The sequence below is a fragment of the Centropristis striata genome, chromosome 22 (genome assembly GCF_030273125.1).
Source record: "Centropristis striata isolate RG_2023a ecotype Rhode Island chromosome 22, C.striata_1.0, whole genome shotgun sequence".
Lineage (NCBI taxonomy): Eukaryota > Metazoa > Chordata > Actinopteri > Perciformes > Serranidae > Centropristis > Centropristis striata.
In genome coordinates, this window is record NC_081538.1 from 16,404,747 (window position 1) to 16,423,590 (window position 18,844).

The following is an 18,844-nucleotide window of genomic DNA, read 5'->3' on the forward strand; positions in this document are numbered from 1 at the left end:
GTTTAATTCTGATGAAGGAGACGGCCTGGAGAGAAAAACAGACAGGAGAAGGAGGAGGAGAGAGGCCTTTATGAAAAATGTAATCCTCATTCATGGTGTTCATACTGCCGGGGTCAAAGGACAAGGAGATATGAAAACATCCTGCTTAAGTAGAAGTCATTACTTGTTATTAATATGTTTGATTTAAAAAAAAAAAGGTAACCTAGAAAAATAAAAATTCCCAATAACAACTCTTCTAGTGCTAAGGACTGGAGAATAGGGCTGGGCGATATATCAATATCAAAAATATTTTAAAAATAAATATATTTTTAAATGTGATATGGAATTAGACCTTATTGTATATATCGATACAGTTCACTTTAAAAGAAAAAATCTTTATAGAGGTGCATCTCAATACTTCAGAATATGATGAAAAGTCAATTTCCAGTAGTTCAAGTCAACCAGCCCCAACCAAGTACTGAGTCATATAAATGGACAGACTTTTCAGAGGCCAACATTTCCATATTAAACATACTTTTTAAAATTGGTCCTTTGTAATATTCAAATGTTTTTGAGACACTGAATTTTAGGTCTTCATTAAATGTAAACAATAATCATTATAATTAGAAGAAATTAAACAAATTAAGACATGAAATGTTTCATTCTGTGGATCTATATAATGTGTTATTTTTACTTTTTGAATTGAATTACTGACATAAATAAACTTTTCTATGATATTCTAATTTATTGAGATGCACCTGTATATAAATGCTGCCCTTGCTAGGGTTTTAGGTTATCACCTAAATAAACGGTTTCAATAAAACTACTTGTGACATGTCATATTTAACTTTGACTGAATATTTGCTCTCACTTTGCGATAAAAATATCAGGATATATATCGTATATCGATATTCAGCCTAAATATATTGGAATATTACTTTTGGTCCATATCGCCCAGCCCTAGTGGAGAACTAAAACTACTTTCCTTTAGTATGAAAAGCTGAAAATTACAAAGTAACATGCAGCAAAGTTACGAATCAGAGCTAAAACCATCTTCTTTATGCAGTTTTGAATAAATTTGAAAGTACAACACTTTCAAATGACTGACACACAAGCAGTCAGTAGGTCACATGTATGTTTTGGCCACAGTCATGCTTACAGTAGCAGTGTGTGTAGTCTGTGTGTGTAAATGTAGGGCCCATGTGTGAGACTGATGGTGTGAACGTGTCCTGAACGTGCACAGGACAGGAGAGTGATGTGATTGGCTGTTAGTGGCCCATTAAACTCTGACCTAAATACCAACAGGTGTGACCTGAGACGAGGTCGAGGGGCCACTATGCATGTGGCTTAAAGTGGCTGAGGGTCACTGTGGGGTTGTAAAGGCATGTAGGATGACCTGGATATGTTGTGTCCACTTCATCCTGCACACCTTTAGAAACACAGTGATGAACAGAGTACATGGAATATCAACAGAAGAAATCATTTTGCAAAAGAATTACTGACTGATAGAAAAAAATATTAGACCCCCCTTGTTTTCCTCACTTTATTGTTAATTTTTAACCTAAGCTGATATCTAGCCATTTTTAATGGTTTTTTCTTGATAACGATTTTGGTTATTATCAAGAAAACCATGGAAAATATCTAGATATCAGCTCTTAAATTAAACTCTTATGAGCTATTTATGTTGTTATCATTATATTTGTCCAAACAAATGTACCTTTAGTTGTACCAGGCATTAAAATGAACAAGAAATTGAAGAAAAAAAGTAAGAGGGTACCTAAGTTCGATCCTTTTTGTATTCATATCTAGAAAAAAATCACTATTTACATGGGTTTGCAAGCAGCTAATCACCATAAACATTCTTCGATCTATTGCAAATTGAGATTGGCCCAGTGCTGCAGCAGCTACAACCCAAACTTTCTGTGGCACGGAGAAGTCGAATGCAGTGTATTTGACAGAGACTGCAAAATGCAAAATGTTATTAAAATTGTGTTTTTTTTACACAGCTGGATGCTCTCATTCATGTGATGGGTATTGTATTAGGAAAAAAGGTATCAAAAAGTATCAATATCACTTTCAATGTACTGCTGTTGGTACACAAAACATGTTTTTGGCCTTAACTCAATAATTCATATGCTCATTATGTCAAGATTTCACAGAAATATCTATTTGGATAAAATGATATGTCATTTTATACACTAAAGGTCAAAGGTCAACATTACTGTGTTGTTTTAATGTTTGTTAAAACTCTTTTCTGCCCATTATTCAATGCTATAACAAGGGGAGCAGTTTGTTTGGATACTGAAGTGGTGACCAATCACTGGGTGCAATCACCCTTTAGAAATTGTAACTTCTTTATGATAACATCCATATTTGAAACATTGTCTATTGTCATTGTCTATTGAGATCAATGTAAACTGGAGGCATACAACAGCAAAGCAGCCATTCTAGGTGTACGTTTGGAATGTGGAATTGCAAGATATGTATTTTGTTGTAAAGCCATAAGCATATTAATCCATGTCCTCTGTCTGAGGGCGGGTCTACACAATTTCAAAAAGGTGGGCCAAACTGGAGCCACATGCCATTTTAAGGGTGCCATATATTCCAGATATCTAGAGGTAAAGGGACTCCACTGAAAGTAGTTGAGACAGTTTTCTGTCATGGCTGCAGCCTTTGTCTTCTATTCTGTTCTTCTGCTAGTCCACCATAAGGTCATTGGTTTGGTTGATATTGAGTATCAGGTGACTGATGTTGTACCACGTGACTAAGCTCTCTATTGGTCCTTTGTACTCATTTGTAGTTCCTAAGTGAAAAAAGCATCAGTGGAAGTTATTCACTGGAATCAGAATGTGTAAAAAAACATACGGACCTGGGGGAGGGGGGTAATATTTTGAGAAAAAAGTTTACGAGAATGTGCAGATATCAGAGATTTAAAGTGGTGAATCTGCAAGAAAAAAGTTGTTTTTTTTCCACTTTTTTCTCGTAAATTTGCGACTTTTTTCGCGCAGATTTGCCACTTTAAATCTCTTAAATCTGCAACTTTTTTTCTTGTAGATTTGCCACTTTAATCTAGTAAATTTGCAACTTTTTCCTCAAAATATTTCCACCCTCCCCCCGGGTTTGTATCTTTATTTTTATTCATACTTGGCCCTAATATGCCGTCATAGTCAAGTTCTCCTCGTGTTTCTTGCAGATTTTTTTCCTAATTTTTTCATTTTTACATTAGAGGTCAAGGTCAATAAAGTTAATATTATTATATTATTATCATACTGATTGGTCAGTTGTCATGGTGTCACCGTCTGTGACGTATCCTGATCTTTACTGATTAGCTGGAAGAAATCCATGTGGTTCTACGACCAAACAGAGAGACATGGGGACCCCATTTTGGATATCCACTGAAGTTACCATATACGGTTCTTCGCCTGATAAAGGGTTAAATACCGAACATTGTTCCTGTGTTGCATCAGTAACAATGAAACACCGTAAATGTATATATCAGCCAGAACAGTATTTTTTACAGTTTTTTTTATTATTTTTTAAATACATTACTCTACTGTAAAATACACTGGCACCGTGTTTGTAGCAAAAATATATGTTATATACATTTACGTATATACTGTAATATTCAATGGTAACATCTTTAATTTATGCAGCATTTATAAAGTATTTTCTTGTCAATTATATGTCAGAACAGCGTTTCTTTTGATGGAAAAACTTTTTATTTTTTAAGGTAAAATATGGAATAAAATGGCAATCTTAAACGGGAAATCATCAGTGCTAATATGATTTTACTGTAATTTTAGAAAAAGTTCTACCATATTTAGTACAGTAAAGTTCTGGCAACCACAGCTGCCTGTTTTTTTTACCGTAAAAACAGGGTTTTTTTACATTGTACATACTATAGTGTAACTTGTATTCGAACCAAGAAATTCATTGTTAAACTCAGTACAGCACATTGTATAAACCATTATGAATGAACCATTTTGTGCTTAAAAAGAGATGTCAATCAAAGTACATTTCATTACAGACTTCAGAGTTAATCAAGTATTTCCCTCACAAATAATTTAATTACCTTATACTAGCCCTGTTTGAATCCACAGCTATATTTAGGGAAAGTTGGCCAAGACAGACAAGCAGTTTATCCTCCAGAGGCAAAATACAGTTTAAATCACTGTCAAACTCTACACATTTGCAATATATGAAATGGAATATAGCCATAGCAATCTTCTTTTATTTTTATACTAAATAATCAGACATTGTAATAAATTGCACAATCCCTAATTGAATCTTCAGAAGCTTTTTTTTTCAGAAAGAACATGTTTCCTCGCTGAGTCTCTGCAGTATAATAAGGGTGCAGTATAAGTTCAAGGAAGGTTATAATCTAATCTTATGAAAACACAGAAAATGCATCCGTGTTCCTATACACTTTATCTTTTCTTTATAAGGCAATGTTTAAAAAGTCTCTCACAATCAGGACAAACAACAGGCAAAAACCAAATTTTCAAGTTTCACAACTACAGTTTCTCCATCTAACGCGTTCACTCCAGACTGTGACATTCTGAATGCTCAATGTGGAAAAAATCAGAACTTGAACTTTTCTTCCTTTTTTCTGTGTTTCAGTAAATGACTGCAGTTAATGTTTTTAGGAGGATGTTCAACACATAAGTATCGCAACAGTTCTTCTTTGTGTCAAAGCTTCACTTTGTTCGAGCGTCAGCAGGAAAGACTTTCTATTCTCTATTAAATAAACAGTCTCATACATGAGGTGTTTGGGAAAAGGTTGGAGAGAGTTCAGAGAGTTTTTTTTAAGTACAAACTTAAGCAACAGAGGAGTTTCAGCACACTGTAAAAAGTTAAAGAACCACAGAAGCCTGTAAGGTATTTTGGATTGCATATTATTTACAGTGCAGCCACAACTTTACTGTAGGAAATATTGCTGTAGCCAGAAAAGTATGTCACCTCTATAAGTCAATCTTCACCTATAACCTACAGTATGCACTTTTTGAAGTGGTTACAAAGCGATATTTTAGAGATATTTATATGTTATATAGTTTGGAAAATATTACAGGGCAATGATATGATGTCATTTTGTCTGAAGTCTCAATTTGCAGCCTGGTGGCACAGGGTTCAGGCTGAAACAGCAAACCAGCAGGAGCTCAGTGAGCTGTTATTTTCAGACTCTGCCCAGATGCTGCTCTGTAAAAAAATTGTCTGTAGACTTTACATTGAAAAACTGCTAAACCACGACAGTAAAAGTAAAAATGATGAATGAGTTAATTCAGTTTCAGTAACAATGACACACCATAAATGTATATATCAGCCAAAACAGTATTTTTTACAGTTTTGTTTTTTTGAAAAATACATTACTCCACTGTCAAATACACTGTATTATGTATTTAATGTAATATATTTTTACAAGCCACCACTGTATTTTGGCATTTATTTTTTGTAAAAAATGCTTTTTCTCACTGTTAAATGTACTAAACACCATATCTCTAACAAAAATATACTGTCTTTAATTTATGTGTTTTCATTTATAAAGTATTTTCTTGTCAATTATATGGCAAAACAGCGTTTTTTTAAATGGAAAAACCTTTTATTTATACAGTAAAAATTTAATTAAATGACGATCTTAAACGTGAAATCAACAGTGCCAACATCTTTTTTACCGTAATATTAAAAAAAGTTATATCCTATTAATTACGGTAAAGTTCTGGCAACCACAGCTGCCGTGTTTTTACCGTAAAAACAACAGGATTTTTTTTTACAGTGTGCAGAAAGCTGAACATGTACTGTACATTAAAAAAAAAATAGGACATATGTTGGTTTAAATACATGATGATAATATTAACATAAATTGTATATTAAGATACTTTATTTAGGACTATTTTGGGGAAAAGGGAAGTATGTATAATTTTACAGGAGGTCATAAAAGCTCTTTAGTTCCCTAAGGCCTATCTACACTGTAAAAAAACCTGTTGTTTTTACGTTAAAAAAAAAACGGCAGCTGTGGTTGCCAGAACTTTACCGTAATAAATAAGGTGCAACTTTTTCTAATATTATGTAAAAATTATTTTAGCACTGTTGATTTAACGTTTTAGTACTGTTGATTTAACGTTTAAGATTGCCAAGTTTTTCCATCGAAAGAAACGCTGTTCTGCCATATAATTGACAAGAAAATACTTTATAAATGCTGCATAAATTAAAGATTTTACCATTAAATATTACAGTATATATTTGTTAGAGATATGGTGTTTAGTAGCTACATTTAAGTGAGAAAAAGTATTTTTACAAAAAATCAATGCAAAAATGATGCCTTGTTTTGGCTGATATATACATTTACAGTGTTTCAATGTTACTGAAACTGAATTAACCCATTTATCATTTTACGGTCATGGTTTAGCAGTTTTTCACCGTCAAATCTACACACATTTTTTACAGTGTAACAATGAAACCGTCGTATCTAATATAGCTTATTTTAATAGGATTTTTAAATGGAGTCTGGTTTTCCTGCATCTTTTAAAAATTCTTTAGTACACTTGAGCTAAAACGTGTTAGGTCAGTTTGGGCTTTTTTATATTTATACCAAAGCGCTGTACAGACTGTAATCATTATTATGACTCAATGGGAGAACCCAGTGTGAGGAAGCAGAGAGAGGTGATGTGTGACTCTGCACGTCTCCTCCAGGTTCTCTCACACCGATCAAACTACAGCAGGGCTTTTGTTGAAGCACTTTCTGTTGGGGGAAGGATCTATTACCAATGAAAGGTCCAAATATAAACAACTGCCACTTTTATATAGCCTCCAATAACCGATAATATCGAAATTTCCAGTTTAGAATAAACATAAAAACATTACATGACTACTGCTACTGCTCCAACCTTGTTAAAAGAAGATTTAAAAAAAGCAAAAATTAGTCTAAAACGTTTAAAAGTCAATGCATCTAAATTACAATAATGCATTGAATATAATATAGTAATATAGACGAAATTTAAATTACTTCGGCTGTTACTACTAATAGAAAATATTTTTTTAACCCAAAGAGAATCAACGTAGGAGGGAACAGCTATTGTCTTTTATTACACTAAATCAGGGATGGGCAACTGAGGCCCGGGGGCCGCAGACGGCCCGCACCCTCACTTGAAGCGGCCCTCAGTACAACTACATGCGTTTGAGCATGAAATCTTAAAAGTGCAGTGTAAAAATGCACAAAATTACTTCTTGCAATTAATGTTGGTCTGCTGTTTTTGCACTGAAAAAGAAGAAACCAGAGTATACTGTTATACATGCATTTGAGCATGAAATATGTTAAGTTACTGCACTGTAAACATATTTAAAATTGCATATCATATCTGGTTAAGTACACGGTCCTATTTGGTAGTGTCGATGAAAAATTGTGGCCCCCTCCAGCATTTCAGTTGCCCATCCCTGCACTAAATAAAAAATAGCAAGCATGCTGTATTAAAATACAATCATGGAAAAAATTATTAGACCACCCTTTTCCTTAAATTTCTTGTTCATTTTACAACTAAAGGTACATTTGTTTGGATAAATATAATGACACACGATAATTCTACTCCTTAAAGAATTGTCACTAGCACTTATTGCTGCACTAATGGCTCTTATTGCACTATACCTTGATTGTTTGCTTTTTTTCTTTCTTCCTGTAGCCTAAGTTACTTGGGATAAAAGCTTCTGCTAAATGACTAAATGTAAATGTAAAGAAAATCATTGGAAAATGTCTAGATATCAGCTCTTAACTTAAACTCTTATGAGCTATTGTTGTTGTTATCATTATATTTGTCCAAACAAATGTACCTTTAGTTGTACCAGGCATTGAAATGAACGAGAAATCGAAGAAAACAAGGGTGGTCTAATAATTTTTTCCATGACTGTAGATGAGATATTATAATGCTATGAGAGTTTATCACCGCAGGGTGTCGCTGTTGTTGCCTGTGGCCGCGTGCATGTGTGTATGTAAATGTGCGCGGGTGAGTATGGCGTCACCACAGTCACGTTGTTTCCCGGCCAGGCGGGGTTAAATAGCGGATGTGTGCCGCAGACCGGCAGATTAGCCCGGCTCAACAGCCTGCTGTAGACACCGAGAACAGCCCGGTTATTTTACCTGATCGGACGAGGCTCCTGCTCAGACTACCATCGGCTCTTTTTGTCCTCGTCTCCCCTCTCCGGACTCTACGCGTCTCGGTTGTTGTGTTGCTAAGCGACTCTCCAGTCCTTAAGGAATGCCCAGAGAGCTGACCCAGAACAGGATCCAGAAGATCTGGGTGCCCACCAAGGATGACAAGCCGGCGGCACCCCGGAGAGGTAAAACACAATTTCTTTTATTGTTTTCTTGTGTTTTTGCTCAAATAGTATCACTATAGAATGATATTTTCTAATATTATTACTGGTACGTCGTTATCTATCCCGAGCATATTTTTCAATGGACTTAAAATGTTGCTAATTTTACATTACACAGCCTACAGACGGCTCCTTTTATCTCTAGCTTAAACGACAAAGCGCGTCGGGGTCAACACTACTTATAGCCGTCAACATCTTCTTTTCCTGTGTTAAAACAATGTAGCAACCAGTTAGTGTTTTTATTGATGGAAAGGGTCATTTTTTCGACATTTTCATTTCATATTTCGTGTCATATATCCGCTGGTTGCCATATTTCTGCTGTGACAGTCATCAGTGCACCTGTCTTTAACCGCTACTCTGACGTGGTGGTCTTCATCAGCACGCGTGGCACGTCACAGCCCTCAAACTGGAGGCGCATGACAGAGGCTCCGGTCGCCATGGACACCGCAGCCTCTGTCGGATGCTTTGAAGCGGCTCCGCGCTCTAATTGGTCGGCCGGCAGCGCGTGTGCATGGTGCGACCCTGGAGCCGGCTCGTTCATGGCTCCGTACCAGAGACCACAGACAGAGGAGACACAAAACAGGCTCTTTACACTTTAAATAGCAGTTTGTAATCAGCCTCAGTGACCCTGAGAGCCTTTCTCCTTATTTTGCGCTTTTGGATATTTGTTATGGCACCTTTTCAGGAACACAAAAGTCAAATAACTGAGTTTATTAAACCAATGAAAGAACAATGAAACAATGATCCTCTCCGACCCATCGCCTCAAGAATTGGTTTGCAGTAGGGCTGGGCGATATGGACCAAAAGTCATATCCTGATATATTAAGGCTTTGTGACAAACCCTAGTTAAGGGCAGCATTTATATATAAAGAAAGAAAAACATTTGAAAAAAAGAGCTATATTGATATATGCGATATCGTCTAATTCCATATCACATTTAAAAATGTATCAATATATTTTTTTATATCGATATATCTCCCAGCCTTAGTTTGCAGTAATAAATGCACCAATTGTGAAATTCTGGGCCGATACAGATGTTTTAAAGAACAATTTGCCCGAAGGCTGATGCTGTTACAGATGTTTTTTTGTTGCTTATTTTGTTTTTGTTGTTATTTTTCAATCCCTTTGTGTCAGGGAAAACAAAGAAATCTTAATTATAAAATTAACTGACTATAAAGTACTGCTTTGTCTGAATTTGACCAACACAAGATTTAGCCAGTGCAAAATTGATGTGACACATACCAATGTTCGGCTCATATATTGGTGCATCTATAGTGTGCAGACATTTAAGCTTTAGTGTGTCATTTTTTATAGTATAACTAAAGAGGATTATAATCTACTGAAAAATATTAGAGCAATCATCAGATGAATTTGTAAGACATCATGACATGATTTTAATGAGATGCAGTCCGTGCACATCTGGATTCACATTGGTTACTTCACCTTGTGTTCCTCCCTCACTTGTGCCTGAACTCAGATCAAAGAAAAGAGGTTTTTATTAAACTTGTCCTTAATCTATCTATCTATAACTACTTACTAAGATACTGAAGAAACTGTGTGTCTAATCTATTTAGGGTGAGAGTTTAAAAAAGCTTTAAGGCAGGACTATTTGAAGCACAGAGGTGGTGATGCTGTACAGTAGGTGTAATAGATGTGAGGAGAGCAAAGGGGTTTGAAGGGATGATGAACCAGATGTCCGAGGATCGACTTAGAGTACTTAGAGACGACTTAGTCCCTTTAAGCAACGTGGCTCTTTTGTTATGGGAACAAGATTAGCAGGTATAAATTTGCTCTCAGGGCGTCAGCAGCAGTACAACAGCAGTGATGGGGAATGAAAAGAATCTTGCACACCTGGATGAACAAAAGACAATTTCCAACTGAAAATGTTTACCGATCAAACAATTTCCATGACCCACAGAACACATTTCTCACGTAGAATCAACGCCCTGCATTCCTCTGCCCTGCCACCCACTGTGAATCCAGGGCGACATATCAAATGATATAAAATCTCCCATGGGCCTCAGGGGTAGGGGTTACAGTATGTTTGGCCAAGTGAAACGACCCGTCCTGGCTCGTGTGAGCGGGTTCACGCAGAAGTGGGTCAGATGTTTAGTGAGGGGGAAGTCAAATGCAGCACACAGCCACGTGCCTGTTAGGAGTGGGTCAACATGCAGAGAAATAGAGATTATATGTCAGCAATAAATAGATTCAGACAGGGTGCATCTCTCTGTGAACTGAATGTGAATTCTGTCGTTGTTCTCTTCTGCTTCTTTGCTACCTGAATGATATGACTTGTTGAGAAAGACTCTTTTTTTTCTGTTCTGCAAACATGCACTGTTGTCATGACATATTCCTCCTTGTTTTTCCCTCTCTGCAGCGGCTGGCGCCCCTCACTTTGCCAACCCTCCCACCGTCATCGTGATGGTGGGTCTTCCCGCCCGGGGCAAGACGTACATGTCCAAGAAACTGACCCGCTACCTCAACTGGATCGGCATGCCCACCAAAGGTAAACAATACACACAAACACAGCAGCTGTTCAGTAGCTTATCAGTTCCAGCTCAAAGTGTTTTCTCCTGGAACATGGGCTCATATTTCTACCCCCAGGACATCATGTTCATACTTGTTGCTTCTTTTTCTGTGTGTGTTTCAGTCTTCAATGTTGGAGAGTACCGTAGGGAGGCAGTCAAGAACTACAGCTCCTACGACTTCTTCAAGTCTGATAATGAATGTGCCGTGAAAATCAGGCAGTAAGTTCTACATAAATACAAATACACTTTCATAATAGTTTTGAATCAACTGTTTATTTATTTTAATGGTAACAAATAATGAAATTCACTGTCTTTGCTCTTTAGGCAGTGTGCCTTAGCAGCCTTGAGGGATGTCAAGTCCTATTTGAAGGACGAGGGAGGCCAAGTCGCGGTAAGTTCCATCATCATGCATTACACGCTCTTCTAAAATTATTATAAATTAAAAAATAATATATATGGAAATATTTATCAATTATTTTCATTTTCAAAGAATCTGCAACTTATCGTTACTATATACATCTTTGTTTTACTAAATGTCAGAAAATAGATAAAAATTTAAATCCAAGCTTTTTTTTTTTTGCATGAAAAATTACCTTAACGATTACTATTAATCAATCTTCAAAATAGCTGGCAATTATTCCATCCATCAGTTGTTTCAGCTTTACTTGAAACCACTTTTTTCATGTCCCTTTCAGGTCTTTGATGCCACAAACACAACAAGAGAAAGACGAGATATGATCCTGCAGTTTGGAAGTGAGAACGCCTTCAAGGTATGTGTTACTATGGTGAGGTGCGGCATCAAGATATGACATCACTGATGATGCAGCTACTTTGAACTACCTTTTCTTTTTTCTGTGCCCAGATCTTTTTCATCGAGTCTGTCTGTGATGATCCCAGCGTCATCGCATCCAACATCATGGTGAGTCACATGACATCACAATGCATCCTGGTCCCTTTTGAAATGACAAAAAATGTTTATAACTCTCTGGCTTCAGGCGTGTTATTTGCCGTCTGACAATGTTCCTCCCTGTGCAGGAAGTGAAGGTGTCATGTCCAGATTACCGGGACTGCAACAAAACTGACGCTATGTTGGATTTCCAGAGGAGAATTGAGTGCTACAAAACCAGCTACCAACCCCTGGACCCTGATCAGTATGACAAGTAAATAATTAGCTTTGATTTTTTTGTTAGGACATCTGCGATATCCAATACAAACTCTCGCATTAATTGCACATCCTGTTCTTCCTCCAGGGATCTCTCCTTCATCAAGGTGATTGATGTGGGTCGTCGCTTCCTAGTTAACCGGATCCAGGATCACATCCAGAGTAAGATCGTCTACTACCTGATGAACATCCACGTCCAGCCCCGCACCATCTACCTGTGTCGACATGGAGAGAGCACCGACAACCTGGTGGGGCGGCTGGGCGGTGACGCAGGGCTCTCGCCACGGGGCAAACAGGTAAGAACGTCCGCAAACAGAAACTGCCTCGAAAAAGCTTGAAAAGGGCTTGACTTAGACTCTAGAAAAGGTGTCAGAGGTGCAATACCGTCTCCTCTCTGCTGTAGTTCTCAGCTGCCCTGGCTCGGTTTGTGGAGGAGCAACAGCTGAAGGATCTGAAGGTTTGGACCAGCCAACTGTGTCGCAGCATCCAGACCGCAGAGCACCTGGGAGTCCCTTATGAACAGTGGAAGGCTCTCAACGAGATAGACGCTGTGAGTATAACACTAACACACATTATTACACCACACCACACAACTGTATTGTTGCCAAACTGAAATCTTATACTTCTTTGTTCTTTTCAGGGGATATGTGAAGAGATGACATATGATGAGGTGAAAGAGAAATTCCCAGAGGAGCTGGCTTTGAGAGATGAAGACAAATACTACTATCGCTACCCTGCTGGAGAGGTACGCACACAGTCTTCAACCACTTCCACACTTAAACCATAGCTCATCTGCTGCCATTACAACATAATATTAACCACTGTGATCCAAGTATCTAGGAAAAATAATACAGATTATAATTTAGATAATATTTACAACCCTGCTTCAGAGGTATTTGATGAAACGGTAATAAATAACCCCACTCTCCTGATCCTGATTACAGTCCTACCAGGACCTGGTCCAGCGTGTGGAGCCGGTCATCATGGACCTGGAGAGGCAAGAGAACGTCCTGGTTATCTGCCACCAGGCTGTCATGCGCTGCCTGCTGGCCTACTTTCTGGATAAGAGTGCAGGTAAATCCAACAAGTCCTCCGGTTAACTGTCAAAGTGTAAATAATATTTTGTTATACTCCAATCTGCTACATGCAACCGTGTTCATATATATGTTTTTCCTTGCATTTGTTGTTCCAGACGAGATGCCCTACCTGAAGTGTCCCCTCCACACAGTGCTGAAGCTCACCCCAGTCGCCTACGGGTGCAAAGTGGAGTCCATCTATTTGAATGTGGAGGCGGCAAACACCCACAGAGACAGACCAGAGGTAAAATACCTCAAACTGCACATTCATTTGCTGTATTATTATTAAATAATACACTGCCTACAAAAGTTTTATGTATACTGCTGAAGTAGTCCAAATGTCATATGTACAATATTTTTACCCTGCAGGAGGTGAAGAGGGGTCCCGGCACCTTGATCAGGCGGAACAGTGTGACTCCTCTGACCAGCCCGGAGTCAAACATCAAGAAGCCGCGCATCGATGAGCTTGATGAACCTCCGATCCAGGAGCTGCATCCATCTGTAGCCTCTCTGGCACTCTGCAGCCCCTCACACCTCCCTCTCGCCCTGGCCGGACAGGTAGGTTTCTTATACACAAACACACACACACATGCACCCCCTTTAAAAATATCTATATGTAGAGCTACTAGAACTGGGTTTCTTAAGGCCAGAACCAAATTAGATAGGCTCAAGTCACAAGAAGCTGATGCTTATTTAGGGAACTTTCATGGTAATTTTGTTGTGTGGTGAGAATCGTGACGTAAAACCCCCAGAACATCATTTCCCTTATCTGTTTCCTTTGTGACAGCCTCTGTACAGACTGCATGTATATGTTCACTCACTTGTTTCCTGTCCTCTTTTGCTCTGCTGCATTCTCCGCTGCTCCTTACAGCACTGGCTGGGCAAAGTTTGCCTGTAAGTATTGGCTCAGTTCACTATCTGTGGCTGTCTATCTGCTCTTTCTGTCGCTGTGTCTTCTATACATTGTGTTCAATGCTGACATTTCTTTTCCCAAACTGAGAACAGCACAAAAAACAATTATTTAGTCATGGTAAATCTGAAAAATACACATTTTGCACAAAAAGTGGATTAAGAGATCTACAAAACCTTTAATAGTCACATTTATACATCTTGGATTAACCTCTATTAATCACATTTTAGTGTTTATTAGGATAAATGTTTCTCATTTCAGTAAATTGACATTTTGGCCCCGGACATACTCTTACAGTAAGTCTCTACTGTTCCACACTTGAATCATAGGAAATTATGCTTTATATTTAGGAGTAGCAGCACAGTTTCCTTCCTCCCTCAGTGTGGGAAAAGAAAAAAAGCTTTCATACTGTATTTGGTCATAGGGAACCCTCATTTCCCAGTTTACATTCCTGTGATTCCTGTCTGCTTGCGTTATTGTTGTTATCATCAGCACAATCTGCTTGTACTCATTCTACGCTGATTCATGCTCATTGCTGACTGTCCTGTTCTTGTCTCTGTGTTTGGTTTATTTTTGGCCTGTCCTGTCCTGCTTAAAGACGAAACCTCCTCGAATATCTGAAAGTGGTTTCACTAGTTTTTCAAAGGTAAACATGCTGTAGCGGCTTCGCTGTTGCTTCATACTGTAGTCCTGCCAGCAGCCACATCTGACACTAATAACTTTAGATGATTATCTGCCAACCTAACTAAACCAGATTATTGTGACACATCTCACACGCTAAATCATAATCATTCTTAGAAACAAACTCATGTTAAGGGTTTTTTATGATTAATTGAGATGTTTTAGAAGAACTGAACTGTTAACTAAATAACTCGGACTCATTTAGCAAAGCACCATGCTAAAGTTAGCTTCCATTAGAAACACGTCAACAGTATTGAAAAGCTAAATTAAAATAATAAATAATAATTTCCAATTCAGAAACAAACATAATCCTCATTGAGTGCATGAGGGTAAATGGCATGTATGCACTAGTTTTACTAGTATAGTGGAAAAGCGAGGATAACGCTGTTGGGTGTGTGAGGATCTTGTCAGCTTCATTCAGCTTCGTTCTCAACTGAGGATTAACTTTGTGCAGATACAAACACAAACAGTCAGCCACAGCAACCTGTTCACACTCTTGTGGACTCTGGTAGTTTTCACGCCCTCTAAAAATATCATAGAGGAAATTAAGGGCTGAGAAAACACAGGTGATGTAACTTGTGGTTTAGGGATTACATTGCGTGAGAGTATCATTGGGGATAGTAATGCAAGAGCACTGTCTTTTGCGTTGTTGTTGTTGTTGTTGAACTTGTGGCAGCCAACTGTACTGTGTTGCATAACTAATAGTTTCAGAAAAATACAGAAGGCATCTAAAGTCTTATTGGTGTTATTTTTTGTGTGTTTACAGAACCTGAGGAGAAGATCATCTAGCCGCCATGACCTCCTGCAGCCCTGCCAGTAAAACTGCACCTAAAGAGGCTGGAAAGTGGATCGCTGACAAAGACTCACTGAAAACAGCAGCACGAAACAAGGAAAAGTCCAATTGAGGAGGGGGGGGGGGGGTGTTCTGTTTGTAAATGTTTCATTTTGTCAGCCAAGGACACGAATAACTGGACCATGGTTATTTAACTGCTGTCCTATCAGATATTTCCGTTCAAAGATATGTCATTTCAAAGCAAGACTCTTAATTGTCCCTTTCTTGCCATTGTCAGACACTCTGAGACTGAAGAATCTGTGTTTTTCTGGAAACCTTTAACTTTGTCACGTGAAGAATGAATTCAGACTGAAAGAGGCAAACTGTGACTCATTTCAGTGCACATTCCTGTTACACCTCACAGCTCAGATGGCTCTCTGGGAAACCAGTTTATACTGGAGACCAAAGACCAACCACCACTCCCAGGTACACTTTTCAGCCCATCCTTTTTTAAACTTATGGTTTAGTTTACATTGTAAACTTTTTTGGCACTTCTTGAGAAGCACTGGTGTTATACATGCACACTTTTCGAATGTGCATCAGAAGAGCGTCATGATTTAATTGACTCCTTTGTATGCTGACACTAAAAAATAAGCGATTATTTTGCACATTGGGGATAAATTTGTACTTTTTTTGTGTCACTGTATTTTTCATGTCACACAACTTCACTAAATGGAGGTGATTTTTGCCGTAGAGTGCCTGTAGTGCTTGTTTTGCAAGCCTTACGCCGCTTCTCTTGCCATTTCTCTGGAATTGATTGCTCGAGGAGGGGCAACACATTTCACCTAATAACTCCACATATCACGTCAATATTTTACTTTTTCAGTTTGAATATTTATTTTTCATTGTTTATAGTTTTAACGCTACAGTGCATGCTGATCATTCAACAGAGTTCTTAATTTTCAAGTTTATTTTCCTTGAATTCCTTTTGCTGTCATTGTCTGCTACGCACAAATGTAAGCACCTATATTTTTGTTATAACTATGCGTGCTGTTAATAATATCTTTGTAAATGTTAGTGTACATACAGTATAACTGGAAAAACATGGGAGATCTTGGGATTCTTTTAATGAAAATGCCTGTAGAAGTATTTTTGTACTAATAGCAAGCACATCTGTTGAGGAAGAAGCTGCTGAGTAAAACTTTTGTTAACATGTTTGCTTGAGATACTTGAAATTTGTTTTTTGTAAAAACTTTTATTATATTCTTTATTTATTTATATGTAGTTCTGAATGCTTGGAGCGAGAGACACATTGTTTTAATCTGAGGACTATGCATGAGAGGACAGTATGTTGTACAGTTGATTTTGCATCTGCTGGACCAATAAATTAACTCCTAGAAAATATACACTGTTTGTTGTTTGCTTTACTTTCAAGTTCAACACTACTATTGCGTCAAGCCTTTGTGTTTCCTTTTATGGAGCTAATCTGTAGTGTACATAGCGTTTCCTGGCACACCTGCCTTCACTATCTCACCCATTCACAAGATTCATGAGTCAGACTGCTTATCAGGCTGATTGTGACTGGGTGCGTTCATGCTGTGAAATTGCATTACAGTGGATGACAAAAGAACCCCCTCACAAGACTGAGCACAAAATGATAATATTGTACTCATAAATATAGTGGTGACAAAACCAAGCTATCAGACAGGAAAAAAAATACAGGCAGAAAGCCTGGTGAAAATAAATATATTGACTGCTAATTTCACAAAGCTATTGAAAAACAATTTTAGAATTTGAAAAATTATCTATATCTTTCTGAAATGATAAAAAAAGATCCAACATGAAAAATCTCTCTGTTAACATTACAAACCTTTATATTTCAAATCAAATTCCAAAGTAGCAACACATTGTGTGAGCTGTAAGCTTTGATAAGATGTATGTAGTCGAGCTGCAAAATTCAAAGTGGATTTTTATATCCATGTTATTCTCATGACTTTTGTTATTCCATGACTTTTAGTTGACACGTGGTTTTGAGGATTTGAATGAAAAGTTTTTGACTCAAACTTGAGTCACAAACTAATCATTACTGTTTCCTGTTTTGACTGAGCAGCTGCCATGTGATGAGGGAACGTACTGCATGAAAATGAACGAATCACTCACTGAGACTCCCCAGCCATATAAAAGATTAGTTCACAGCCCCAACTTATTTAAATCTTATAACAGATGTTATGAGACATTTAGAGCTGGAGAAAATCAGATTCTTACTGAAAAATCAGTAAACCAAGTTCTATAGAATTTGGCAACCATTTATTGATTATTTTAACCAGAACACATAGTCTCAGGGCAAGTTATATAAGTGCCCTTAATAGAAGGAAATCACTTTTATCTATCTGATTTCAACATACATTTCTGCAGAAATTAAATGTAATATTTGCCAACCACGATGCTATTTACAGTGACATGTCATTTCCTCTGCTCTCTCCATCTGTTTCCTACTTTCCCACTCATCACACACAGACACACCGTATTTTATTTATTTATTTTTATTCATGTCTCTGTATATTTTTTTTATATATATATATATATATATTTTACTTTTGCAGAGTGTATACATGTTTGGGTACATAGGTATAACCTTTTTTTAATTTTTTTTTTAAAACTTTTTCTTTACTTTTAAATTAATCTCCTTTCATCTGTCTACTTTTCATTTTAAGATACATAAGTTAATACAACTTAAATGACCTTTTTTATGTAAACGTGTACTTGTAAATGTGTATGGTGTCTGTAGTGTTTGATATGTTTTATGTTCAAAATGAGGAAAATCAATAAAAAGAGTTGAAAAAAAAAGATTAGTTCAAAGAGAATGAAATGTTCATGAATGACACGAGCACGAGAGTTTAGTGCTGATCAGGAACCGTTAGCATGGTAACACACAAAACCACCACCAGCACATGCACTCAATTCATACAGTAAAAATGATAAAATTCTATGAGAATTACTGCCTTTTTTCATTTGAGATGACATGCTGTGATTCGAGGCGCTAGCTAGCTACAGAAACATGAACATGAATTAGCTACAGCTGTTAGCCTTTGGCTACAATTCGTAGAACGCTAAATTATTAGCAACATTTTCTCTCCATCTCTGAAATATTTGGTAACAATAACACGCTTTATAGTGTTTATTGTCATTGTTTATTGTCTTTCTTTTACACCCATCTCTTGACCGTCCCGACAGTGTGTTTTGGATATCTGGGATAGCAAGTTTTTCTGCAGGATTGTCCACAAATAATCAGACTTTTACCAACTGAAGGAATGTTCATGCATGTGAAGTAACCTTCGAGGTTGTGTTTTATTTTGTGTTCTGGTCTCGTTATTT

General features: G+C 37.4%; 1 protein-coding gene across 4 annotated transcripts; it reads left to right on the plus strand.

Annotated features, from left to right (window-relative positions):
- The first annotated feature begins 7,889 nt into the window (after positions 1 to 7,889).
- On the plus strand, positions 7,890 to 16,875 carry pfkfb3 (6-phosphofructo-2-kinase/fructose-2,6-biphosphatase 3). Of its 4 annotated transcripts, XR_009389799.1 has the most exons (16): positions 7,896 to 8,304; positions 10,718 to 10,846; positions 10,991 to 11,087; positions 11,193 to 11,259; positions 11,564 to 11,638; positions 11,731 to 11,787; positions 11,904 to 12,028; positions 12,119 to 12,326; positions 12,434 to 12,580; positions 12,671 to 12,775; positions 12,975 to 13,104; positions 13,223 to 13,350; positions 13,476 to 13,664; positions 13,978 to 14,000; positions 14,615 to 15,263; positions 15,464 to 16,875. XR_009389799.1 is itself a non-coding variant. In XM_059326205.1 (15 exons), exons 1-15 carry the CDS (start codon positions 8,223 to 8,225, stop codon positions 15,468 to 15,470), a joined length of 1,569 nt encoding a protein of 522 aa, XP_059182188.1. In that variant the 5' UTR covers positions 7,898 to 8,222; the 3' UTR covers positions 15,471 to 16,875. The 4 variants fall into 4 exon arrangements, 3 of the variants coding, with proteins under 3 accessions (XP_059182187.1, XP_059182188.1, XP_059182186.1); XM_059326205.1 differs by lacking the exon at positions 14,615 to 15,263 and having other exon boundaries at positions 7,898 to 8,304; XM_059326204.1 differs by lacking the exons at positions 13,978 to 14,000; positions 14,615 to 15,263 and having other exon boundaries at positions 7,890 to 8,304; positions 11,904 to 12,019.
- Positions 16,876 to 18,844: the final 1,969 nt, after the last annotated feature.

Bases quoted from the DNA above. Each gene is read 5' to 3' on its own strand.
- pfkfb3 (XM_059326203.1), top strand. From the start codon at position 8,223: ATGCCCAGAGAGCTGACCCAGAACAGGATCCAGAAGATCTGGGTGCCC. The intron at 12,581-12,670 runs GTGAGTATAACA...TGTTCTTTTCAG, and splicing joins CTCTCAACGAGATAGACGCT to GGGATATGTGAAGAGATGAC. The intron at 13,665-15,463 runs GTAGGTTTCTTA...GTGTGTTTACAG, and splicing joins CTCTCGCCCTGGCCGGACAG to AACCTGAGGAGAAGATCATC.